This window comes from Protopterus annectens, chromosome 11.part0, assembly GCF_019279795.1.
Source record: "Protopterus annectens isolate FY-2018-M chromosome 11.part0, PAN1.0, whole genome shotgun sequence".
Taxonomy (NCBI): Eukaryota; Metazoa; Chordata; order Ceratodontiformes; family Protopteridae; genus Protopterus; species Protopterus annectens.
Genome location: NC_056745.1, coordinates 1,311,704,952 through 1,311,732,550, shown reverse-complemented (window position 1 = coordinate 1,311,732,550; position 27,599 = coordinate 1,311,704,952). Strand labels below are relative to the sequence as shown.

Genomic DNA, 27,599 nt, shown 5'->3' with positions numbered 1-27,599 from the left:
CAAGTTCCCACAGTGGCAAGTAAGTCTTCTACGTTGAACATCTCATAAGTAAGGGCATCACATCTAGGTCTAAGGATGTTATAACTTCACTGAACTCGACCCTCGTCAGACCATTAATAGAGTACAATGCTCCGATCTGCATGTACCTCACTAGACACCTGTAGCAGCTAGAGAGATTACAGAGATTTCTCAGTAAGACAGTACAGGGCCTCCAAACCGTGACTTACATGGATAGACTGAAAGTCCTATCACTGTACTCATACAGCCTGCTGAGAGGCAACTTGTGTCTGGCCTACAGGGCAGTCTCTGGCCTTGCCCTGATGGATATGCTACATATCTACAAGTCAAATGGCACAAGAGTGACTCGCTCGAGGGATCTCAACCTAGCCTGTGACATTAACAGAACATGCTGGAGAGACAGGTATATCTCCCAAAGATTGCTGCTACTCTGGAATAAACTTCAAATTCATGTGAAGCAGAGCTCCTCACTGACCCTATTCAAGTGCAACCTGGACAAATGGATGGGAGACAGCAAATTCACCTCGGGGGTGGCACCCATGTCCCTCATAGAAAGGGGTTGGCAATGTTTATCATACACCCACTCTGAGAATTACATCCATTTAACCAAAGACAACTGTGGCAACTCAGGATTAACAAGGCTAGGCTTGTAAGGGCTGTAGGACCAACAGCCAAGTAATATCCTATGAACCTATAAGAAGGACATTATTGCCTGTTCCTGAAATGTTTGTATGCATGCAAGTAGTTCTCCAGTGTTGCTGATCCTCTTTTGTGCTTTCACTCTGCTGATGATGTTTGTGATATTTTCCTGGGCTCTCGCTTACTATATGATTAAAAATTAACAGCACCAGTACTAAACTCTGTTATTTCTAACTATTAACTTTCCTTTTAGACTTTAACTATTTTACTCAGGATCATCGTCATCATCAGCCCCCTTTTTCCCCATTTTCTACATAGAATCTGGATGTTGAGACAAATGTCGCCATCTCCCATGATTCAATACCACTCTCCTACCTTCTTCGACACTCATGCCTGACTGTCAGAGGTCATCCCTCACTCAGTCCATCCATCTCTTCGACAGATGCCATTGTTTTCTCTTGTCTTCTTCCTGTCTGTCCCAAATTTTTTTTCACGAGATCATCTTCTGCTTTCCTGCATGTGCCCAAACTACTATAATCTGTTCTCCTTGATCTTCTCTACAAAATTACAAAAAAAAAAAATTAATCAGGATTTCAAGAGCACCTCAGCCTGTATAAAGAAAGCTGATTTAATTTACCGGCAGTAATCTGAGAAATGGATTATTGTGCTTCCTGAGATACAAACTGCTATGCATCAAGACTGTGGTGAAAAAACGTTTCTTTCCCAGGCACAGCAATGCAAGAAGATTGAGGGGGGCCATTGTGTAAAGAAATGCAGGCAATCGTTTCCATTTTTTACACATCGTCTCATACTGATTCTCTTCTCTGTTCTAATACAGATAAAAAAATTTGAAAATGATTACTACACACTACAAAAAGTCATTGAAGATTACCCCATACCAATTTAAGAAATGCATGTGCATTATTTGTTTGTTGGCTTTATTTGCTTGCTTTTCTTTTCTGTAAAGGCTACTTCATACAAATTTAAGAAATATATACATTAATTAGGTAGTTATTTGCTTTTGCTCCCACAAACATGCAGAAACGCTTTTGTACATATCTGTATTATAAGCAAGTATATATCAGTTGTAGAAGCTTTCTGTACTGTGTTATCCATAAAATTTCTGACGTGCAGAAGCAATATACTTAACTGAAAAACTACCATATGCCTGGCTGCCCTCGTGATGGTAAACGTATAGGTATGTGTACAGGTAAAGGCATAGGCATAGATATTGTTATAGGCTGGGTTTTTCAGACTGCTTAGCAATGTAGATGAAGGTGATAGAAGAAACTGAGTGTATTAAAATAGGAAAGGGAATAAGAATAATTAATAAGAGATTATGGGACAGATTCCAAAACAGTTGCTGTCTGTGTAAGTCTGCCCTGATTCTGAAAGACCTGCTGTCAATGTAAATGACTTGTTTTGGTGTAAGACCTATCTGTAAAAAGGATTACTACAGGGATCAAATTCTACAGCTGCTCTCAGCGCTCTCTTAGTGTAAGTGTTTACTCACACTGAGAGCAAGTCTTTTGGAACCAGAGCATGAAACTGGAGAGTAGGAAGTACTGCAGTTATAGAAGGGTCATATAACCATGAAGGAGTTCTATAAAAACTAATCTGAATGGTGGATTGAATTTAAAAAGAAGGACACCAAGTTTCTTTCTTTTCCAATAGCAGGATGATGTAAGAAATGAAGAAAAAAGGAAGTATGTAAAACGTATAGAAACATATTAGAGAATTTAATACAAGGGAGTATTATGATATGGAAAATAAATATATAAAAGAAACAGAAGTAGGCATTACTGTTTAGGCAGAAATATTTATAAGGGAAAAGTGACGAGGTATCTGCATACTTAGATAAAATAATAAAGGACGATGATATTATAATGAGGGAAATAAAACATGTAAAAGGAGAAGTAAAAAGAACAAAAGAGCAAATTATAAGTATTGTAGTATAGCATGTAGAAAATATATATGAGTGAAAAGAAGGAAAATAAGAGAGAGTGGAAAATTAAAAAAAATCTAGAATGTGTTAAGGAAAATTTTAAAAATTAATTATTATTTGTGAATTGGGTGAAGTACTTAGGAAAGTAAATGTTGATTCAATGTCAGGCCCGGATGGTACAGGACATGAAATGTACTGTACAAGAAATTAGTTAATTAGCAAAGAGAGTATTTTGTAAATATACTGAATGAATGGTTGAATGAAGGGTTTGTTTATGAAGTGCTATGTAGTGAGGTATTATACAGAAGAACGATATGATGACTGAAATAAAAAAATGTAGACCCATCACACTAAATAACATAAATTGTAATTTATGAAAATGATACAGAGGAAAATGGTGGGAAGGATGAGGGGATATTGTGGGAGAAAATATATATGGTATAAAAGGAAAGGGCTGTCTAGAATTGTTGGTTGTGAGAGAAGTTGTGGATTATATTATAAGTAAAAGGGAGGATGTAAAAACTTATGGTAGGTGATGTAATGATGTAAGGTATTGCCAGCTATGCCAGGAGAAGTAGGACAGTGGATGTGTAACATATGCCAGCACAGCTAGCTGGAATTTTGTAAAGAATTATATGTCGTTTGTATATCAAACTAATTTGTACAGATACTTGTGTTGAAAAATGTATTTGTAAAGTTGCTTGTGTTAAAAATGTACCAGTGGTGGGTCCTGACTGTATTGTAACTGAATTAAATATATATATTAACAAAGGATACTGGAAGAGAAGAGGTTAAGCTCAGCTCCATATATTATTATTATATTACTGGGTCTGGGCCATCAAGATGTAATCTCACAGTTTTGAATGAAGCCAGAGACACAATGTCTGTACGAAGTATGGTTTATTAGCTCCTGTAGGAAGAGTAGAAATGTTTTATAATTTTATGACTTCCAGGAGTTGTAGCAGATTTTAGCAAGGCTCTCTGCATGTATTATTGAAACATAGGTGCTAAATTCTGGCAGTTTCTAAAATTAGGTTTGCATGGGAACCAGAAGTCAGTTGACCAGATTTATGTGATGTCATTCTGAAATCCATCACTAAAATAATGTGTAATACTAGGTGAGACTGACGTCTTGTGGCACTCTGTTTTGGAAACCTGGCATCAAGGGATCACTCATCTACTTCATCATGCTTTGCTCTCATAAGTGACAAGGGAACAGTAGCTCTTTAGATTAGTCAGGAAAATGTAGTGAGATTAAGTACTGTTTTCTGTATCTGTCTGAATCTGTTCATCTGTGTTATTTTAATATTTCCTGTGGTTGAAACTCTTGTGTTTATTGTAAATAGATATTTAGTATTTTAATGTTCTTTTATTATTTATTATTAAATATATTTAAACATTTCATTGCGGCTGGTTCTTTAGAGAATATTTTAACCTTTGACAGTAGTCATATCTGTTTAGTGGCTTTGTGGCCACTCCTGAATATAATTGGGTAGCCTTGTAAGAGCCTTAGAGTAGCTGGCTTGGGAGTGTCTGTTGTCAGTAACTACCTTATAGTCTGGCCAGAATGGGGCATTGCTAGTAAACCAGCCTTTCCCAGGTGTGTGTGTGTGTGTGTGTGTGTGTGTGTGTGTGTGTGTGTGTGTGTGTGTGTGTGTGTGTGTGTGTGTGTGTGTGTGTGTGTGTGTGTGTGTGTGCAAATCAAATCTCAAAGGGTGTGTGTGTGTCAACTACTTTTAAACAGGGACATGAAGCACTGGATTCAAAGAGACAGTGGTGGCAGACTTGGCTTGGGCACTCAACAGAGGACTTAACTCTGCAGCTGTGTCAGTGGGGAGCCTTACTGGGGACCTGGGGAGAGACAGCCAGGCCGAGTGTCTTCTCTATGTGCTCTTAAGGCAAATTGTACTTGATGCAGGGAGCTGCATCTGGAAATACTGGGTGTATCCATTTTTTGTTCCAAGTGAGCATCCCTTTCCAGTGTCAGTGGTGAGGATTCAGGCTCCTTGATTACTGGCCAAGAGAGGGGACGTCACAGGTTTTATTGGCATGGCATTTGATATCATAGGGCATGATGCTTTATGGGATGTTGTGGAGAAGTATGGAATATGTAATAGAATTAGGAGAGTGTATATGTCAGCATATCAAAATAAAAGAGTGAAAGTGTTTGTTTGTGAATGAGTGGCTGAGTAAAGAAATATGCATGAAGTGTGGTATAAGATAAGGTTTTCCCACTAGTGAAATATTGTTTGCATGGGTGATGAATGTGATAGTGAGTGAAATAGCTTATAAAATGAAAAATTCTAGATATGTAATACAAAAGGAGGTGGTAATTTCAGTAGTTTTGGCATAAGTAGACAATATATTTGTAGTTGCTAAGAACAAAATATGTTTGTGAGAAGTGTAGGTTTGTCTGACAAGATGCTTAAAGGAAATGGGAATGACCTTGAATAAAGATAAAAGTAAGGGTTTGGGTGATGTGGTGAAAATTGGGGGTATGTCCTTTTCAATGAAGGAGTTGTCTTTGCTTGGGATAACAGTTGGGAAAGTGATGTAGTTATAATGCAATGGAAGTGTATGATAAAATAAATGAAAAATATGTATTCGTTGGAGGGTGTATAGATTAGCATCCAGAAAAAAAGGTTTATCTGTTGAATTCTGTATTATGGGAAAAATAACATATATGTCAAATATTTATATGATCCCACAAAATATGAAAATTAAATGGTGCAACTGGTGTTTTCTTTCTTTAGGGGTTCAAAATTAATCCCGTTGAAAAGAGGTTTGTTGTATATGAGTGAAGATGAAAGAGGAATGTGGTTACTAAATCCAGCCATTGATTCTGCTTCTTAACACTTGTATATAGTATGAACATTGGTAAAGGAAGAGAATGAGAAATTAATAGTGAGAATGTTTAAATACAAGTATACAAAGTTCTGGGAGATGATGAGAATAAGAAAAAGAGAAAAAAAATTTAAATGAAAAAATTAAAAATTACCAAGAAAAAAAGTACTAACATGGAAAATGATATAAAGAAAGATAGAAGGATGTGGCATATGAATGTGATGAAACAATATTATCTAGATCTGTAGGAAAATTTACCAGAAGAAGTTATTAATGCCAATATAGTAAGGAAAAAGTGGTGTACCAAGATAGGATTTCATACGGAGACTGGAAATAAATAAGTTACTAGTAAAGGGAAATATGCCATATAAAAAGAAAGTTGAAAAAGTTTGTTTATTTTTTGTGCTGAAGAAGAAACAACAGAGCATTCCTTGGATTCATTAATGCTTACATTAAGTATACACTGTTCTGAGTGAACAAACAACACAAGCATAACTCGCACCTTCTTCCTCCTAATTATAGTTTTCCTGCTGATTTTCTTGCAACCTTAAATATTGAGGGAGATTCGAAAAAGTTACCAGAAAGTGTAGACTAGATGTACAATTAGTGCAATTATTCTGAGCTATTAGAAAGTACAGAAAATGTGGAAGGGATGTTCTTGAATACAGATCATGTACACTCAGTGTTCACTTAGTGAATGAATTAATGAATCTGGTCCATTTTGTTTGACATGTGCAGACTGGTGAACTCTAGAAAAAAGTTGTGTGAAGAAAAACATTTTTGAGAATATTAATGTCAAACAATATAGATATGAATATTATTATGTATGGATATTATAACAAGAGAAAAGAATATGTGAGAAGGGTAGATAAAAATTTATTTCATGTAATATGGGTTATTTGGAATGAACAATTGAATACATTTTGTTTAATGGAAAATGGATTTTGGCAGATATATTTGGAAAAATTAGATTATGGTTGTGGAAGAAGGAGTCGGGGTCAATTATGGAAGGATAACAATGAAGATGTTATAAGAAAAATGATAAACAGTAAAAAAAAAAAAAAATAGAAATTTACATGTATGTGCCTGTAAATACGTAATGTATTTTTATGTTGTATAAAACAAAGGACCCCTACTTTTTTCGATGGGTGCTATGGGATCTTTTACATCCACCTAGTCAAGCTGATGTGACCTTGGTTTAATGTCTCACCCACAGGAGAGCACACTCAGAAGTGCAGCACCCCACTTATACTGTACTGCACAGTCGACAATCGATTTACCTGATGTGAAACTAGATCCCACTGCCTTCTACATTAAAGGTGAGTGTCCATCTGTTGAGCCACTGACACAGCATATTGATATAGGGATAAGGATCAGTACAGGCATAGCTGTGATAGGTATATGTAGAGGTACAAGGTATATGTACAGGTGTAATGGTAGTTATAGGCTTAGGCACAGGTAAGGTATAGTTATAGAAATAGGGAGATATATAGGTGCAAGTACAGGTATAGATATAGGAAGAGACATAGGTAAAGGTATAGCTACAGGGATGTCATTCACTCCATCGAATCAGATATTGATTGATGGAGTGAAGGACTGTGAATTTTGGTCTTTTGTTCCATTCATCAAACGGAGTATTGAATGTTTGCAGATAAGGTAAGTGTGGATTTTGGAAAGTAATGTTGAAACTTTTAGATATTCTGAAGGTTCCACATTATGGGGTAGGAGTGTTTGTGTTAGTGTAGCAGGTTTAGGATAAGCGTAGGGTTAACATAGGGCATAGTTTTAGTATAGTTTGTGTGTGTGTGTGTGTGTGTGTGTGTGTGTGTGTGTGTGTGTGTGTGTGTGTCTGCGCGCGCATGCACGCGCACCAATCTGTTTCGATTAGTACCACTTTTACAGGAAGGGCTTCTTAAAGGTAAGGTGCAGGGTTAGGTTCCAGGCATGGACAGCATCATGGTTAGAGTTATCAGGTATTAGCCTTTTGTGGATTTTATTGAGCTCCCAAGTTGTTTATTTCAATCATGAGGGATCTATCATTCTGGGAATTCTTCTTCTTACTTTCAGTCAGAATTCTCTTATTTATTGAAAACATTGTTGATATTATGGTTCCACCATGGGGTTTGTTTCTAGGGTTTGCCTTGTGCTTCTTACTACACGGTAGGGCAGCTTTGAAGCAGCTATTTATATGGGGGTATAGCGTTCTGATGTACATTTCTGAGTGTTTGGTGGAGTCAGCTGGATTTGGTGGGGATTTGAAGCTTGCCAGTGTAGCACTTAAGTAGGTAGTTTGCCTTAAAGGAATTTCTAAAGGTGCATTGGTGAAAGGGGTATCTGGTTTCAATTTCATTTTGAAGGAGATGCCTTTACTGTCAGACCTTATAGGTGACAAAGATGTGCAAGGGATGTGTTGTTTTTCCCATTTATCTGCATTATATTTAGAGCCATTGACAAAGAAAATAAGGGTCTCAAAAACTGAAGGATATAGTTGGTATGGTAATGAAGAAAAGTTGGCTTAATTTGTAGACAACATTATTTTTGTATCTGGGGCAGCCATGGTGGTGCAGCAGTTAGCGTTGTCGCCTCACAGCAAGAGGTTCTCTGGTTCAATCCTCGGCTGGGGTGCCTTCTGTGCGGAGTCTGCATGTCCTACCTGTGGTTGCGTGGGTTTCCTTCAGGTGCTCCAGTTTCCTCCCACATCCCAAAGACATACTGTAGGTGGTTTGGACACTCTAAATTGGCCCTAGGTATGAGTGTGTATGTGTGTGTGCCTTCAGTGGAAGGTTGGGTGCCGGGCTGGCAACTTGACACTGTAATACTCTACTGCTAGTCATGAGTGGACAGGTAATCCGCTGTGGTGACCCCTAACCAGGAAAAAGCCGAAAGAAGAAGAAGAAGAATTATTTTTGTATCTAATAAAACCAGAAAAGGACATCTCAGTGCTGTGGAACATTCTCAGACAGTTTCAGATTTTTTCAGGGTATTAAATTATAGAAGGCATTTGTCGCCTCACAGTAAGATGCTGTCCGGTTTGATTCTCAGCTAGAGCGTCTTCTGCGTGGAGACATGCTTGAATGGGCGTACCTTCGTTGAAGGTTGTTCATCAGGCCTGGCAAGCCGGGATGTAAAAAATCAACTGCCAGTCATTAACGGACCGGAGTTCTGCTGTGGCAACCCCTAACCGGGAAAAGCCGAAAGACACAAACAAACAAACATTAAATTATAGAAGGCAAAACAAAGGCTATAGCTGTAAGGTATATACCCACACATGAATTGGTTCAGCAACACTGATATTGATGGAGACGCAATAAAATGAAGTATTTAGGAGTTTGGGTTAAAATGGTTTCTGTTATGAGAGCTAAGGATATGTGAGAAGAGACCAAACAAAATATAATGCAAATCTGAGAAACTGGAAGCGCTTGCTTATGGATATGGATAACTAGATACAAGCAGCAAAACTATTCTTAGTCCCTTTAATTTTATGTACCCATCTGGCATATTTTATCAGCCCAAGGAAAAGTTGTGGACAGTAATTAATAAAGAGTTAAAGGACTTTATCTGGGAGGGTAAGAAGGCAAGTGTCAAGTGGGATAAGTTGATCCTTCCAGTAAAACAAGGTGGTTTAGGATTACTTGATTTGATGGGATATTTTAGAGCTACACAATTAGGCCTCATATACATAACACAAGCAGAAAGCTATAATTCAGAGCAGAAAGGTATGATGTTAAGACAGGAGGGAACTTCAAGAAAAAAGGCAAGAGTGGGATTTTGTCTACAGATCCTTAAGGAAAATAACTACAGCCAAACAGACTATTATATTCATAAAGTAGCAGAAAGTATTCTAAGAACCTAGCCAACATGAGAATGTAGAAAAGAGGTTCTATCAATAGGGCGGACTGCAGTTAGGGGTACAGAGAATACGCAAGAGAGTGTTGTAATTTATTGGAGAAAACTGGCAAAAGAACCAAGATATTAGGAGCAAATAACTAGTGTATATAAAATATTACATAATAACTATAGAAATTAATTAGAGGAGGTTAGAAAAGATTGAGAAAAGATATCAGATAAGCAATTCACAAGGAAACAATGGCAGGGCATATGTATGGCTCCCAAATATGCAACAAAGTCTGGGAGATAGGATTTTTGCTTGGAAATGTTTGCATGTGTATTTTTATGCCCCAAGCAGACCCCAAATAATTTTTCCTTAGGTAGATGGCAAATGTTGGAGGAGTGATGGTGATGGGGCAAAAAGAGTTAACTGGGAACACATGTTTTGGGAGTATAATGAGTTGGCAAACTTTAAAAATTCCCTACAGAGCACTCTGTCAGAAATATTGAGTGAACAAATGGATGTAACAAAGAAATGATTTCCGAGCTGGGATGCAGTATGTGAACTGCCTAGATCTAGTAAGGCCTTGTTAAGTATAATTCTGTTGGCTGCCAAAAAAGCAGTTACTAGAAAAATAGAAATCAAAGTCTAAAACAACTACATTTGAAGCAGTGAACATTGTAACAAAGATAAAGGAACTGTAAGTGGGATCTTTAGAAAATGCTTAGGAGCCATCTGCATAGAAAAAAATGGAAATTGTAGGAATTGTTGCAAAATCATGTTTTGTAGGAGGAGTCAGGCTTAAGTGATGGAAGAAACTTAGCAATTTATGTAATACTGGATTGATGATAATTGTATAAAAGCAGGTATGTGATGTATAATGTTTGTAACTATATACATGTTAACATGGTTTGTTTTCTTTTATATAAATGTATATTTGCCTGTGTTTTAAGTAGTAATTCAGTAAAGATTCTAAAATATATATATATATATATATATATATATATATATATATATATATATATATATATATATATATAAGGGATGGTGCAGTCTGTCCCTGTATTAGTAAGGACAAGATCAAAGATGCTGTTTCCCCTAGTGGGTACACTGCCTAATTGTTCCAAGGCATTTGTTTTGACAAAGGCCAGGAATCTCTGTACTCGTCTGCTAATGGTGGTATAGATTTCCTAGTCTGTAGCTGGATAGATCACCTAGGAGAATGGTACTGTGCTTAATATTGAGTGATTCCAGTTCCTGTAGATAATAGATGTGCCTTTCTTGTGTCATGGAGAGAGAGTTCTATAATTAGCTAAAATATGGTATGGAACCTTTCTGATGGAGATTCAGACATGAAGTTTTAGTACATTATGTACATGAGTCGTGATGTGAGTTTCTAATGAATGAAGATTGATACACCTTCATCTTTTTTACCCTCCTGCACAGTAGCTGGTCTAAATGTGTGGAAGGCGTTATAGCAGTGCACTGCTGAAGTCTGCTACAATGATTTAAACCATGTCTCAGTCATTAAACAAATGTCTACGTCCTCCAGGTTGAGAAGGTTTGTAGGGAGTGGTGTTTCATGTTTAGGCTCCTAGCACTAATCAACAACACCTTCATATTTTCCTCTGATTGCTACAGTATATTGGCAGGTTTATCAAGTTGGCATTGCCTAAAAAAGTACTATGGGGGTAGACAATGTCTTTGTCAATAATCAACGCCCTGAAGGGAACAGATGCAGGTCATTCCTGATAAAGCAACATGGTCTGCCAATCATATCCTACCAAACTGAGAAATACTCAACCCCTTTGAATGACACCAAAACCAAAGCCAATTACTGAAGTCAATTATTTTTGCTCATATTGTGGCATCATCCTTTGAGAAAATAGAATGTTGCTCAATGTAAGGCTCTTACTTGCCAGAGGCAAGTAGTCTGAAACCTCCCTCATGTACCTCCTCATATAGTCCAGGGGGTACACCTCAAGTCAATGACACCAGCATGAACTATGACATACTGGTACCTGTTGCTCAAGGACGTGAGTGCATGTGTGATCTGATGGATCTTGGCACCAGACAAGCAACTAACAATTACACTTTTCAGCTGGTAAGAGGTACATCTCTATGCCTTACAGTGGAGTCACCTATAACAAGAATGTTTGGTTGGGTATATGCCTGCCTTATGGTCTCAGCATCCATGCCGTTGGGACTCCTTGTGCAATGTGAGGAGGTAGGCTTAACTTGCTGAGTGTGCTTTGTGGCTGTGATGTGGTTTGGTGATCTCTGAAGTTTAGGCAAGTTAATCTTTAGAATCTCAGCATGTTATGGATTATGTGTATTGTGCTGGCCTTGGTGAGGTGTGGTGTCTGGTGTACTGATGAAGACTTTGGTGTTTGAGTTTACTGTGTGTGAGATCTTTGCCTCCAAGGTTATTAAGAATCTACATCTGTCTCACACTGTGTTATGCTGCTTAAGAAACAGATAATTATCAGACAGCTTGAGACAAATATTACAATGTTTCAAGATACCCATTTCAATCAAAAAGGTTGCAGATGTTTTTGGGAAGTAATGGTCCATTGTTTTGCCAGGAATGACTCAGGAGGCAAGGATGACTATAACTGCATTGAATTTGGTTTGTTTAGGATAATGTTTGAATGGACTTTCTCCTAAGGTGTGGGAAAATACCTAGTAATTTGGTCAGTGGTTCATTGCATTTCAAGGTGTGTTATTTGCACTTGCCATGTGTTATTTGAGCCTAAGACATGAATTTCTAAAGTTTATACATTTTGAAGATCTCTTATGAGGAAAAAAGCTCTTGCACAGATAACCAACTAGAGAGCAAGTCCAACAGTGATGGTGCACCAAGTACAGCTCAATATATCTGTTTTTCCCCCTTTTGATGAAAATCTCATTTCTCAAGGTTCAGGCCTTTCCACACATATAGGAGTCTTGAATAAAAGACCCTGGATAGATGCAGCTCTGTGCAGGTTATAGCATGCAAGCTGGAGAGGGATCCAATTAAATGAAGTCAGCAGTGGAGCTCTGTGACTTCATAACACTTCACTTAGTCCTATAACTCTCAGCTATAGGTCAATTACAGTAAGTAGGTTAGAATTACAGAAACCTTAGCTTATACAGTGGGGACAGGGAACCATTGTAATTATTGTACAAACTGGAACGAGCAACAGGAAGAGCAGTACTTAATGTATCACAGTGGGGGGTGGGTGGCTGAGGCACCTGTACCAATGTAGCAGACACAAAAACAGAGGGAAAACAGTAGCAAACGTAACAAACAGAAATGCTTTTGCAGCAAAGCTGGAATATAAACAGCATTATTTCCACTATTGCAATCCAAACTACAGCCTAAGGCACCAGACCAAGCGGAGGTTTAGCAGTAACACTGCTTATGAAACAATGCAGCAGTAAATTACTAAATGAGGCTTAGATCCTGCTGTAGTTCACAATTCTGTCATAGTTGTGAATGAAACTACAAGACTAAGGTCCTAGACGGACTTCAAGAACAAACAGTTAACTTTTACAAGTAATTCTACAAGGTTATGGTCTCAGAACATGTTAATTCTCTTTACAAAATGAGACAAATGGCAGAAAATGCAGGAATAAAAGTATCAAAATGAAAGCAACTGTAACTGCAGTTTGAATATGTAATAAGAGCCAGAAAATTTATGAAATGGAGGCTAACTCAAGTTTTACTAGTTGGAGGGCCTTCCAGTTTAATCTGTCCGTGCCAGTAAAATGAACAGAGGTGATGAGACTGGGAAGAGCTTTTCAGGTCAACTATACAGGAGGTGAGACTGTGAGGAGCTCCCAAGGCCTAATATACAATAAGGGCAGACAGCTCAAAAGCCTCTAAGCTTCCAAGTGTCTAAAGACAAAGACAAAGAGAACTGACAATTTCTGTAATATAAAATATTAGGGGAAATGGCAGCTGGAAACAGCTTAAAGTTGTAGCCAGTAGTGTTTATCTTCCCAGAACAGCAGAAATCTCCCACTACTTCTTCTTCTTCTTCTTCTTTTAGCTGCTCCCGTTAGGGATCACCACAGCGGATCATCTGTTTACATTTCTTCTTGTCCTCTGCATCTTGCTCTGTCATACCAACCACCTGCATGTCCTCTCTCACCACACCCATGAATCTTATCTTAGGCCTTCCTCTTTTCCTGTTATCTGGCAGCTTCATCCTTAGCATCTTTTTCCCAATATACTCTGCATCCCCCCTCAACACATGTCCAAACCAACGTAATCTTGCCTCTCTTGCTTTGTCTCCAAACCTTCCAACCTGGGCTGACCCTCTAATATACTTATTCCTAATCCTGTCCACCCTTGTCATACCCAGTGCAAATCTTAACATCTTCAACTCTGCCACATCCAGCTCTAACTCATGCCTTTTTGTCAATGCCACTGTCCCCAACCCATATAACATAACTGGTCTCACTACCCTCTTGTAGACCTTCCCTTTCACTCTTACTGGTACTCATCTGTCACAAATCACTCCTGACACTCTTCTCCATCCTGCCTGTACTCTCTTCTTCACCTCTCTTCCACACTCACCATTACTCTGAATGGTTGATCCCAAGTATTTAAACTCATCCATCTTCACCACCTCTACTCCCTGCATCCTCACCATTCCTCTTCTCCCTAGAGCATATCTCCACCTTTCCAGGGTCTCCTCCACCTGTTCCCTACTCTCACTACAGATCACAATGTCATCTGCAAGCATCATAGTCCATGGGGACTCCTGTCTGATCTCGTCTGTCAACCTGTCCATCACCATTGCAAATAAGAAAGGGCTCAGAGCTGATCCTTGATGTAATCCCACCTCCTCCTTAAACACATCCATCACTCCCACCACAGACCTCACCGCTGTCACACTACCTTCGTACATATCCTGTACCACTCTTACATACTTCTCTGACACAAACAATACCACAACTCCTCTCTAGGCACCCTGTCAAATGCTTTCTCTTAGTCCACAAAGACACAATGCAACTCCTTCTGACCTTCTCTGTACTTCTCCATCAACACTCTCAGTGCAAAAATACCTTCAATCAATAGCTTCAACTTCAGATTTAGAACAAACACAAAATAGGAACCACACAAAACTGATCTAAATGGTAAGATAAGTATAGCAGTTTAGTGAGTTTATAATGATTTACCTAAGACACTTTTCATCTAATCACAAATCATCTAAAAAATTAATCTAATAACCATTTAATCCAAGGCACACTTATTTGAACTACATTACATCCGAGCTGTAGCGGATCTGGTGAGAAACAATCTGTGAAGGTAGATGCTAGTTTTCAGAGCATGGGGTAAGTATCAAGGGTAGAAAACTATATAACCAGGGGAGTTTGGTGAAAACGGTAGATGGAATGAAAGCAGGGAAAGCACAGAAAATGTGTTTGCAAGATTTATGGTAGAGAGAAAGCAAGGTAGAAAGAAAGAGAGAGAATGCATTGTACAGTAGGGGATGAAAGAAGGTACCAGCTACTTCAGTAAAAGGTTGATCAAATAAAGCACAAATGACTTCAGTGGAAATGGTGGGGGGGCAAGTTCTGGTGGTAGAGTTAATTACATTGCTGCAAGTTATTTCAGATATTACAATAGGTATTAGGGAGAAAAGGCTGTGTTATCAACACATACTTTGCTTCACTTAGATGGAGGGGGTCACTCGTTGGGAGCAAAAAGTTCAGAAAATCTAATGTAGGGTATCGATCTATTAACTGCAAGTCCGGAGTGTGACAAATATGGTCCCTTGGGGCTATAGCTAATAACTTAAACTTCAGATTCAGAGCTTGTACACAATAGAAACTGCACATAAAAGATAAGTGCAGTCGTTTAAATATACTTTCTTAGATGAAAAATGGCATTCAAATGCTTTGTTTGGTTTTAACTTCAGGAGAGCTTTCAGTTTCCTAGAGTCCGGTTGGAACTTCCAAGGCCAGGTATACAGAAAATGAGACCGGGAGGAACTTCCAAGGCCTAATATAGAATAAGGGCAGGCAACTCAAAAATCTCCAAGCTTCAAAGAATCTTAAAGACAAAGATGGCTGATTGCTCATGTAATATAAAATACCAGGAGGAAATGGATGCTGGAAACAGCTTAAAGCTCCAGCCAATATTGCTTATCTTCTCAGAACTACAGAAATCCCTCACTGCCACCAAGTTTAGTTAAGACAAAAACTCACATAGCTGACCATGTTTCTTTGTTTGAAACTTGAAAAGTAACTAAAGCACAGTAATTAGATGCAGCAATGCTGATTAATCCACCGCGGAGCTCAGAAAAATAATAACAGAAACTGCAAAACCCAAACTGGTTTAGAGTTGTAGGTTTGTAATTTGTTAATTATTTCTAGATCTTCCTGTTTTCCTTGTAATGCATCTGGTTTACAAAATGCTCACATAATCCTGTCATGTGTACATAACCTGGGGCTATGGCTGAAATGGGTCCATTGTGGTCAGTCAACTCTTCTGCTTAACAATGTTCAATAAATAAAGAATTAATAAAATAGATTTTATTATTGAATTACAGCTTTGTGTACTGACGTTTTAAATAAATGCTGGACCTTTAACCTCTGAGACCGTGTCTTCTCTTTGATTTTGAGTTGCTCATATGGCAGTGCTGCTAAGAAAGAAAGAAAGAAATTGGTACTTTCCTCCTGATTTTATAAGTACTTCGAATTTGGAGAAGTTTTTACCAAAGCTGTCATTAAGGTGTGTGGAACCCTTGTATTTTACCCAAAGAGTCCCAGAAAGAGGCCTTTCATTATACAAGAATTAGCTTTTCCCACATTCACCTCTGCAGAAGTCACAGCACTCCATCCGCAGCTTAGGAAATACCCCACTAAACCTTCAGTCTCGTATATCCTGGTCTCAAGGACTAGCCTTAGTGAATTCATTGAAAAAGAACGTTTTCAGTTGTCTTCCTAGTGGAAGTTTAAGAATCATAATTGTAAGTCCCATAAAAATGAAAAATAAAGTGTAATTGGTAAGAAAATCCAATTAAAGCATTTTGTAGCAGAGATTCATCCCTCTATGATGCCCATTGTAGGGGGGTGGTGCTTACCATCACTGCTACTTATATTTACTAACTCTGAGATTACTGTACCTCTAAGAAAGGGGAATATTCTGAGGTACCGTAACACTGTTAGTCTTGCTCGTCCAGTGATCACAAATATATTCCTCAGAATTTCAACAAAAAACAGTTTCCAGTCATGATCCCGTAAAAGAATGTAGACACCACTACAAGACATTCTGATATGACAATTTCTGCATATATCTTAGAGAAGTCAAACATTTCATAACAAAGGATACATAAGTTATGACAGCAAATTAGTCTCATAGCTTAACTAAGTTGCTGAAGACAAGTGCAACAGGTTCATTTTAGTACATAGCAGTTCAGCTTAAGAGCCTATGACAGGGACAACTGTACCGGCAAAACAGGATTTTGAATGTGAATAGCTAGTGAGTGCTGAGACAGTTAGGACCTTAAAGACTGGGTCAGTTGGACAAATGAGAGGATGTAGGATAGATTAGGACCTGTCTGAGAGAGAGAAAATTTATAAAAGAAAAAGTGGATGGATCAAATTATTATTCTGCCTGAATAACCTTTCCATGGACAGTACAATGGACTTCACTATGACAGAAAAGTAGAACAGATCAGCAAATTTTATTAAGGATTTTTGTAAAGCTTACAGCAGAAATAACCAGCAGAGGATACAAGACAGGGATGGACTTACTATGTTTGGGAGATGAAGGCACTCTGTCCAACAGCAAACCTGCTTCTAGGAGGTCATAATTCAGAGATGGCTTAGGCAGCTTTCATTGAAGATTTGAGTTTGTTTTGCAAAGGGATTCCTGTATAACTGATCAAGGCATATCTGCTTAGATGTTATATTCATATTTCTTATTCCTTGATATTACTGTTCATTAACTGTGATGCCTACACTTGTATTTTAATTGTGAAATCACAGTTTGAATTGTCTGTTCATCCTTGCAGTGTGTTTCTCCTGTTTCCACTATTATGCACCATGTAAGTAGTATATTGATGTGAAGCTCCCCCTACAGTGCGGGAGGGCAGGTACATCCAGGCTTTTTCCTCTGCAAAAACATTTTAATGTGCAGTTTTCAAATTCAGAGGGTTGGTTTGCCAGCCGGTTATGATTGACAGGTTGAAATTTGTGGAGCTGGATCTCAAAGAAACAAGAGAATCTTTGTAAAAGGCCAACAACACGAGTGCTTAAGACAGTTTTGTCAAGTCAGAGACCGAGATATTTAAAGTGAAGTACAATGTTGTGTGAATGTGAACTGAAAATTAGACATGGCAGCTAAGGAAGTACATGACATAATCAGACCAAAAAGCTTTAGTTCTAAAGTACAAGTTGTTGTTGTCTTTTGGCTTTTTGGTTAGGGGTCGCCACAGCAGAACTCCTGTCCACTAATGATTGCCAGTAGATTTTCACGAACACCGAGGTGCCAGCTCGATGTTCAGCCTTCAACGAAGGCATGCTCATTTACTCATGTCTTTCGAACGCCCACCCAGCCGCGGTGAGGAAATGCAGACTCCACACAGAAGGCCCTCCCCGCACTCCAGCCATAATAAACAAAATGTTAAAGTGATGCTATGTGATAATATGTGATAGCATCAAGCATAAACCTGAATTGAACACTGATACCCAGAGCCATAACTAGGGTGGGGTGAAGGGGCAGCTGCCCTAGGCACAAGCTGCTAGGGGCATGATCAGCAGGTGCTGATAGTCTGGGAGTGCAGTACCAGTACTGATTTATGAAGCTGTAAGAATATTGTGGCTTCATAATAAGTTCTGATACTCTTTTTAATGGTCACATCTTGAGCAGAAATTTTATTTTTATGTTAGTCAGCTCAGAATTGTGAGGGATACCATTTTGGAGAACAGTACAGAGCACCAGGTAATCTAGCTATGGTTCTGCTGATACCTGACAGATACTACACATCTAATAAGTATTTCTATGTGGAGTTTGAGTGCATGAACAATGATTTTCTGAATGCAAAAAGGAGCTCACTGGAAAAGAATTGTTAGCGCTTGAAGATGGTGAAGGGGATAGTGAGTAGGATTAACAAGTATCAAGGAGGAGACAGTTTACTGAACGCACACTGGCTATATCTAGGTTCCCTGAGCATTTCAATGCTACCAGAATTAGTAAAATGGGATTAATTCTCAACTGCCTTCTGATAAGGAAACCGATGCCTTTCCAGAGGTCACCACAGTTACTGAGTAGAAAGGTCTATCTACTTGATATAAGAGGACTAACTAGAATTAGCTTTTTTATTTTAAAGTTTATTTATTTATACTTTTTGACCATGTTAGTTCTACTAAGCCAGCAGCCTGTTTTCAGGACAGACTTAAGGTATGGTATTCATACTGATTTGAGAAAATGTAACCAGGGTACCAGAAGACTTCCCCTACTCTTTTCAACAAGTGCCATCAGAGCTTCAACAATCACCTGAGCAACCACCAGCTCAGGCAGATGGGACCTCATTCTAATGACTCATTTTATATTTTTTAATGTTGTTGTAGGCCTTTCAGTTAACTGATGAGAAGTTAGAAAGTTTGTAATGAAACCATAGGCTTTATGAAGCTTTAGATGAGAGGAAATCAGTCAAATTAACCTCCTACCTGTTTGCTTTGTTAACGTTACAAGTATAATAAAAAAAAACATCAGGGGGCATCACTGACATTAACTGGATATTGCTATAGATGAAAAGACAGCTAGAGAAAGAAGGCAGAAAGCGAAGGAGGTCAGAGGTCACAGGAATAAAGTTAAAATGAATAATGTACAGATGCAAAAATGCCACATAATAAGCAATATTTTCAGTTCATATGCTGAAAAAATCCCAAGCAGTCAAAGATATCAAGTGCAAGGGGAAACACTAGTAGGACGAATCTGTGACACAAAGAAAATTAGTAAGTAGTGACATTTGTAAGGGGTATAAATGGAGAACCAAGAAATGTAGCTATAGTTAATTTCAAGTAGAAACAGAAAAGCACTAGAAAGTAGAAGTGCTTCTATACAATGTGAAAAGATGAATATGCCACTTTTTTACCTAGATGTCATACAAAAATTCTTACCAGAATGAAAATATTTCAGAAATTCTGCACATTACGGCTTGCACAATACTAAAAGAAAATATTTTACTTTAGTGATAATTTCTGAGGATGCCTAAACTGTAGTCATTTTGAATTTAAGTATCAATATTTCTTAAAGGTATAAGCATATTGTGTAGGTGCCTTGCCAGATTACCAGGACAATTACCACTGCTGCATAGGCTCTGGCTTATTTTGCATACTGCACAGTTGTATGCAAATGATAATTTTAGTCAATCAATTATTAAAAAAAAAACACTGATGAGTACTGGTGCTAGCCAGAGACACATGAAATATAGACAATATAGAAACATGTGCAACGTTTTCAGACTTGTTTTATTGGTTTCAGTGACTTAGATCAGGATGGTTTTATATAACTAAACTGAAATGAAAGAAATTAAAATACAAAATTAGAAGCTTAAAAGTACTACACCTAATAAATTCTTGTTTCTGTACATGTACTTATTAATTTATTTTTCTGCTACTTGCGAGTCCAGTTAGAACAGTGTTTTGCATTCCTCACACACTCAAGTTTCATTGCTTACTATCCATTCGTTATTCAAAGGATTATGATCAACTTTCTGATCTACTTTGTTATGTGCTCAGAAAATGGATGCTAAGAAAACTGCTTCAAAAGAGAGCATCAAGAGATGGATTTCTTAACATGCATTTCAAGAACATATAATACACTTCTGTGATGAGAGACCAGGTCTTAACGCTTTGTAATACATGGAGTTTTGGATTCCCTTCGCTGGCAGTTGTAACAACTGAAGTTCAGTTAGTTTTTTGACTGTCACTTGTCCATTAGATTAATTTTTCCTTAATGTTTTAACAGTGAGATTTATATTTAAGGACCTCACTACAACAAGGTTGTTACAGCAAAGTTCCTGTACTTCAACATCACTGTAAGATTATTTATCTTTCTTGACTTTGGGGGGTAGTCAGGGAACTCCATGTATTACAAATATGTGAATGTAAAGGACACGAAGCAAACAGGTAGCATTAGTGATGCAAATGAAAAAGGTATGAGAGGAAGAGAGAACACCAGTTATGATTTTGCTTGAACATAGTTTCTTATCATTGTTTTAGATTTCTGCCATCTTATTGTTGTGAGCCAGGATGAACACACACCCAAGACGGATCCGCTTGAAGCCTTGGCTAATCAACCAAGTGAACAGTGGGCAGTACCCTGGTCTTCAGTGGGTAGACCAACAACGCAAGTGCTTCCAGATTCCCTGGCGCCATGCCACCAGGCATGTCCCCACCATGGAGGATGAGCACACCGTTTTCAAGGTAATGACTCTACATCACTGCCACCTTACTTGTCAACACAGGCAATGATATATGAATAGTGCTTTCCAGGTTTCACATATATAGTTGGAGAGGATAATAACTGTGTTTGTTTCTAAAAGTAAGCCAGTTGTTTCAGAAATCTAGTTCTTCATCAGTTATTATTTAAGGCAGATGACACATACACAGACAGAGAGGCAGTAAGATCAAAACAGGAAAAACACTGTATGAAAGTAACAAGAAATAAACAAACTTTGACAAAAATATTCTCAAATTTCATCAAATACAAAGACAAAAACAGAACAGAAAAGAAGTCAGTGGGCAGATACATAGCAGAAATAAGATGACTTGATAAACAAGCTGCAGCGTGAAGAATATATTAATGTATGATATGACAAAGGGAACGTCAGAGTAAGATAAAGTGAAGGGAGCTGAAAATGTAACTCATGTCATATTGTGACAGTTTTTAGGAGGATAGTTGTATTAGCCAGAAGTACTAGGAAACTTGCAATAAAACTGTCAAAGGGGATCTTTGAAGGAACCAAGGCACAGTAGTTACACAAAAAGCATCACAGCATTTTGGTAGCAGAAGTCAGAAGCAAATGGCAGCTATAAAGTGGAGATAGATATCACGAAGGTACTCATGTTAACGTTAATGTATTTTAAGTGGGATACTCTGTCACACAAAGAGTACGATAATATGAAAAAATCAGAGGAAGAGTTTAGTTTGAGTGGATAGAACTAGAATTCTCAATGGACAGAGCAAGTCAAGTTCTGCTGAAAGTTATTAAATGAAGGGACACTCCTCAAGTTAGGACATGTGGGCCCAATGTCGTGGCAGCTGACACAGGTAAAGGGGGAACACAATCATGAATATGGTAGAACTTTCTGGAAGGTCATCAACTTCATAGCCTAATCAGAGGTACGGCCACTGTGACAATACAGGTAACACAATGAAACAAAAGAATTGCAAAGGAGTGGATGAGGAGCTAGTGACATCAGCAGAGTTATGGAACAGTAAGTGACCAAAAGGAATACATAGGAAGATTGTTTATTTATTTACTTACTTACTACTTTTTGCTGACTGGAAAATTTGGTACATTTTCTTTATCAGAGCAACAGATGTCACGAGCAGTTGGAATGTTACCACGCGTCATGTCTGAAAAACTGTAGAAGATGCATATTGATGCAACTTTTCTATTTGCATGCAGATATTTTTCAGTAAGTGCCACTGACATGTTGACTAGCTGCCTTCTCTTACAAATAAAAGATTGCTCTCAGTTTCTGTTTAGCACATCAAAATAAAAAAAGGAATACAGACACTGAACTGCTAAAAGGTACAGACTGTATGTCTGTCAACAGTTCTCCTAACTGGTGTTTCAGTATCACAACTGAAAAGAAACGTGAACAAAATGTAAAAATGAACACATTCATCCTTTTCTTGAAGGGGCTTAAGAATTGTGATGCATACACATCGCTATTTAAATAAATGACAGTCTGCAAGGGAAGTATAACTTTTTGTATAAACATCAGCGGCAGCAATGTGATCTTTGTGACCATGGGCTAACATTCCAAATGCTGATTAGAGCTGTTGCCCCGATAATGGAAAATTACAGAAAATTCTGACTTGCACAATCCATTTTCAGCAAAAGGAAAGCTGTACTACACAAATAAATACACAACAGTACTGTATTTGTAAAATGAAATATATATATATATATATATATATATATATATGCATATATATATTATATGTAAATATGCACTACACAATAAGACACACATAAAGGGAATTATACAGTAATAAGAAGAGTCATATTATTTGGAGCTAATTTTTATAAAAAATGCTCAAAATGGTCTCCAATCCTTGGTTGCTTTCATGTAAGTGTGACATTTCACAGTGCAATATTCTTACAGAAATTCAAATTTGATGGATTTTTGTGATAGTTTCAGAATTCATGTTTTTCTGCCTATCTCTTTAAAAAAGAGGAGGAAAGTGTGTGCTGCAGATGTCACTTCTGCAATTGCATCTCTAGAACAGTTGGAAGCAATGCTTCCTTGGTCGGAAGCTTGTGGCTGATTTGCATATAAAATAAGGGTTGTTCCAAGAACTGTAAACTATTAATGTAAGTTCAAAATACCCATGTTATTTCATAAGTGGATTTTTAAGGTGTAAACACAGTGAAGTGCGTGATTTAGGGCATAACATTCAGTAGAGATTTAAGTGAGGCAGTTAGGGTGATGTAGAATGGAAAGGACAGTTGCAAGATTATTTTTTATTCTTTTAACTGGCAATAACTAATCAATGATATTAAATATAAATATTGAACAAGCAAACCTAAATATCTTATAGCTCAAACCTATATGCAATTGCAGTAGTTTACAAACTGAACATGAAAAATACTACTTGTAAAATTAGGAAAAATGAAATGAACTGAAATTAAATAAATCGTGCAGCATTCACTAAAACAGGAAACAAGAATAACTTTTATTGATTTTAAACTATTACAAAAAGGAGCACAGACATAATTCATCCAAAGATTCAAAGCCATAGTATGGAATAAACATTTGAAACAATATTCTCCGAGCAGATTACCAGGTATTAAAGTGTTTCTAAAATGTTCCTGTTAATTTGTATTTTCTCAAGTATTTTGCCATTGTTAATGAGACTTTTGCAACAAACTTCCTATTTTTTATTTAACTACTGAATGATAACATAAAATTTAACCAAATCATAACACAATTTGTCAGTGCCAGTAGCGCAACAGGGAGCACATTCATCTATTCCCATGCCAAGTAGATTAATTACTGACACTCGGTGCAACATAAGAGGGGTGCAAAAGTTAAACCAAGGTCCTGTCTGCTTGAGTTGGTGGTAGCTCAGGTGGACGTAAAAGAACCTACACAATGGATCAAAAAGTGTTGGGTTTCTATATTTAAAATTCACAATATACATTTTATTACATTATTTACAGTTATATACAATTGCTTTACATACTTTTCTTTTCATTTTTACATTTTAATCCTCCCCCACTGCTTATAGTTTCATAGGTGTTTACTAGGCTAATGACCACAAGGGCCTTTTTAAGCCTAGCCATGTATCCCAAATCTCTGACAAGTTTCTGATAACCCTTGATAAGTGTAAGCATGGACTTAGGAGATGAACCATTTACAGGTTACCTGTTTGCTTTAGAGACACAGGTGCCAAACCAGGGATGAATTTCCGGTTTCCCATCCAATTGTCAAATTTCACTTGAATTGGGTTAGGGAGAAACTCTGCTTCACATGGATGGGGAGCCTGTTCCACAGATGGGGAAGTCTCTGGGATACATACCTATCTCTCCAGCAGGTCTTATTTATATCACAGGCAAGGTTTAAGTCTTTGGAGCGGGTAATTCTGGTACTGTTTGTTTTGTCGATATGCAGGAGATCCATGACAGTGAGGTCTGACAATGCCCTGTATGCCAGGCATAGATGTCCCCTCAAAAGCCTGTAGGAGACAGAATACAGGGATAGGACCTTGAGGTGGTCTGCATAGGACATAAACTGCTTTTTTTCCATAACCAAAATTATATTTTTTCAGAATTTCTGACAGTGACCATTATCTATTAAATACACCAAAAGCGTAGCCAAATGGACAAATGATTCACTTAAAATCCAAGTAATAATGTCCAAAAAGTGCATAAAGTGAACCAAAGTAACAGGAAGCCAAAAATAAGAATAAAAACCTTTAATATAATGTTAGCGCTTTCACAGTATATTAAAAGTTCTTCATCAGACAAAACCATTCTCCTTCAAATTAGCTTAATAAATAGTCAAAGGATTACATGGTCCACAGCATTTTATCACCATAGCAGCAAAAATTTTACTTAATTACCTTAAAGACGCATAACAGTTCAAGGTGCAATGCTGGCAGTCAAATAGAAAAATCTGTTCCTTAAAACCAAGTTCACAAAAAATAATTTTTTCACATTAAAAAATAATATCATACTAGAATGTCTTGAAAGCACATAACATTTCAAAAACATATATAAATGCTGTCTATCTACATAAAGTTCTACTTTTCAAAACAGGCTTTAATGGAAGTTTCCCATTTAAACCTTTTCCAGCATCAGCTCTAAACCCAATTATCCATCTTGTTTCTGCAACGATTGCCCAGATCTCCACTTAGTCCATTCACTTCTAACTGTTCTATCCCCCATGAATCTAAATGTGTGTATTGTCAAATATTGTCACATGTTTTGATGTGTGTGTATTGTCAAACATTGTCACCTGTTTTGATAGTGCATTAGTATTACACCCTGTTCTAATGTTGTATAGATGTTCCCTGACCCTGTCTCTTAGTCTATAATTTATTTTTCCTACATAGAACATGGAACATATATTACAGATGGCTAAATACACTATATTCTCAGAGTTACAGTCTGCATGAACACTGAAACTAAACTGTCTACCACTCTCTGGATGTCTAAAAGAGCCTGTGGAATCTAAATGTACACAGAAACTACATCGCCCACAGGATATAGTAGACTGTAAACCATTCCCCATTGCTTCCTTCTTCTTCTTTCTAAGATAACACAAGAGTCGTTTTAAAGACTTCTTGTTTTTAAAAATAAAGGTCGGTCGCTCACCCGCTATGTGTTTAATGTCGGCATCACTGGTTAGTATTGGCCAAACTTTTTTGTAAACCTCAGTCAACATATTGATGTCATTGATGTAATACGTGGGAATACTAATCCTCTCCCTCCTAATCCTTCTATTAGTTCTACTGTCAGCTTCATTCACTGAAAAATACAGTTTTGCTAGTGTGGTTCTAACTCCTGAAATCTTATCAAGAGTTTTATTGACCAATACATCATTATAACCTTTCTGTTTAAACTTTACCTTCAAGGTGTCTATCTCCTCATGAAAATTGTCCTCTTCTGCATTTAGCCTAGATGTTCTCATGCCATGACCCTTCACTGTGTTTCTAAATACATGTGCAGGGGGCATGCTTGTTCTGTGCAACAGGGAATTTCTATAACACGGTTTCCTCTATATCATCGTGCTCAACACAGTGTTAGTCTTCCTATAAATTTTCACATCTAGGAAGTCTATCTCATGTACAGACTGATTCACAGTGAACCTCAAGAATGACATATTGGTATTTAAATACCAAATAAAATCACAGAGTCTCTCATGAGTGTCACCCCACAGGAGGAAGAGATCATCTACAAAGCATCTGTAAAATCGCACCTGCTGCCAAAATCCCGACCCTATCAGTGTCTCTTCCTCCCATGCAGCCATTACCAAATTGGCATAGCTGTTGGCAGTTTATGTACCCATGGCTACCCCCTCTTTCTGAATGTAAATCTCATGCTCAAAGAGAAAAATGTTCTCAAGTACTAGTTCCATCAATAAACAAAGCAACTCAATAAACTTATGTTGATAGTTGCTGTTCCTCTTGAGACACCTCCTGAGCATCTCTATGCCCTCACCATTAGGTATTACCGTAAACAGAGATTTCATGTGCAAAGTCACTAACAGCTGCTATGGTGATAAAATGCTGTGGACCATGTGATCCTTTGATTATTTATTAAGCTAATTTGTAGGAGAATGGTTTTGTCTGATGAAGAAGTAATAACATACTGTGAAAGTGCTAACGTTATATTAAACGTTTTTATTCTTATGTTTGGCTTCCTGTTGCTTTGGTTCACTTTATGTGCTTTTTGGACATTATCTATTAAATCTTATTTCATTTAACCTCTTACTCCAAATAATCCATATTATATAAAACAACTTTCCATCCCATTTATCCACATATTTTCGTTTTACATTTTCAGCATATCCATATTCTATCACATCCATATTTACACTTTTCAACCCTTTTACACTTGCTTTTTCATGTATTTTTTTCCATAATTGATTCACTCTATCACATTTCATAAATACATGTTTAGTTCTTTCCACCTATCCACATTATATACAAATTCTTTCTTCTATCTTCTTATATGGCATGTTCATCTTTACTGGTAGTTTATTTATGGATAATTTCCATAAAAATCTGTACATTCAAGATATTTCACACATCTATTCATTCTTGCTCTGATTGCTCTTATTTTTCTTTGTTCTAAATGCTTACATGGAAAATATAATAAAGCTGTTTTCATTATAGTTTCATACCATTCCTTTCTATTCTTTCTATATTGCTTATATCAATTTTCCATAGCAATATGTTCTCTTCATATATTCTCATTTCTGCATTAATTATACCTTTCTTTATTTTAAGATATTCAAGTTTCTCCCAAGTCTCTATATTTTTCTTTTATTATATCTACTACCAATCTTCTTTGTTTTTCTTTCATCCAAGTCAGTACTTTATACAAATTCAACAATGCTATATGTACAATTGGATTTATTAAACCAATCCTTCTTCTTTTCTTGAAATATAAAGAATTCATCATTTAATTGGGTTTAATCTCAAACCCCATATAAAGAAAAAACATATAGACAGTAATTATTTTTCAAATTTGATTGGCATCAAAAATACACTTACCAAATAAGCTACTTTTCCTAATTGCTGAAGTAAATATGCTTTTTATATGTAAGTTTGAATGTTCACCAGAATAAACAAATATTCTTCTTCCATTGTACTAATCTTTATTGTTTGCTACCAAACTTTATTCCAAGAATTTCTATTTCTTCCTTATTAAATTGAATACCTTCTATTATACCTGAAAATACTAGTCTGTTTCTTTTTTCTTCATTTTAATTTCTTATTAAGTGTCTTAATAGCTGTTTTATCCCTTCTTCATTTTTAACCACGAATACTAAATCATCTGCAAAAGAAAACATTGACGGAATCTATATTTCTTCTGTTGTACAATATATAGCTTCCTTTAATGTTAAGTTTACTTA

General features: G+C 37.1%; 1 protein-coding gene across 2 annotated transcripts in view; it reads left to right on the top strand.

Annotated features, from left to right (window-relative positions):
- Positions 1-27,599, top strand: part of IRF5 (interferon regulatory factor 5) — a 1,182,803-nt gene that overhangs the window by 884,989 nt on the left and 270,215 nt on the right. For both annotated transcript variants that reach the window (XM_044088631.1, XM_044088632.1), the window contains one exon: positions 20,502-20,705. In XM_044088631.1, the coding sequence (XP_043944566.1) occupies positions 20,532-20,705 (174 nt within the window). In that variant the 5' untranslated portion in view covers positions 20,502-20,531. The remainder of the gene's footprint in view (positions 1-20,501; positions 20,706-27,599) is intronic.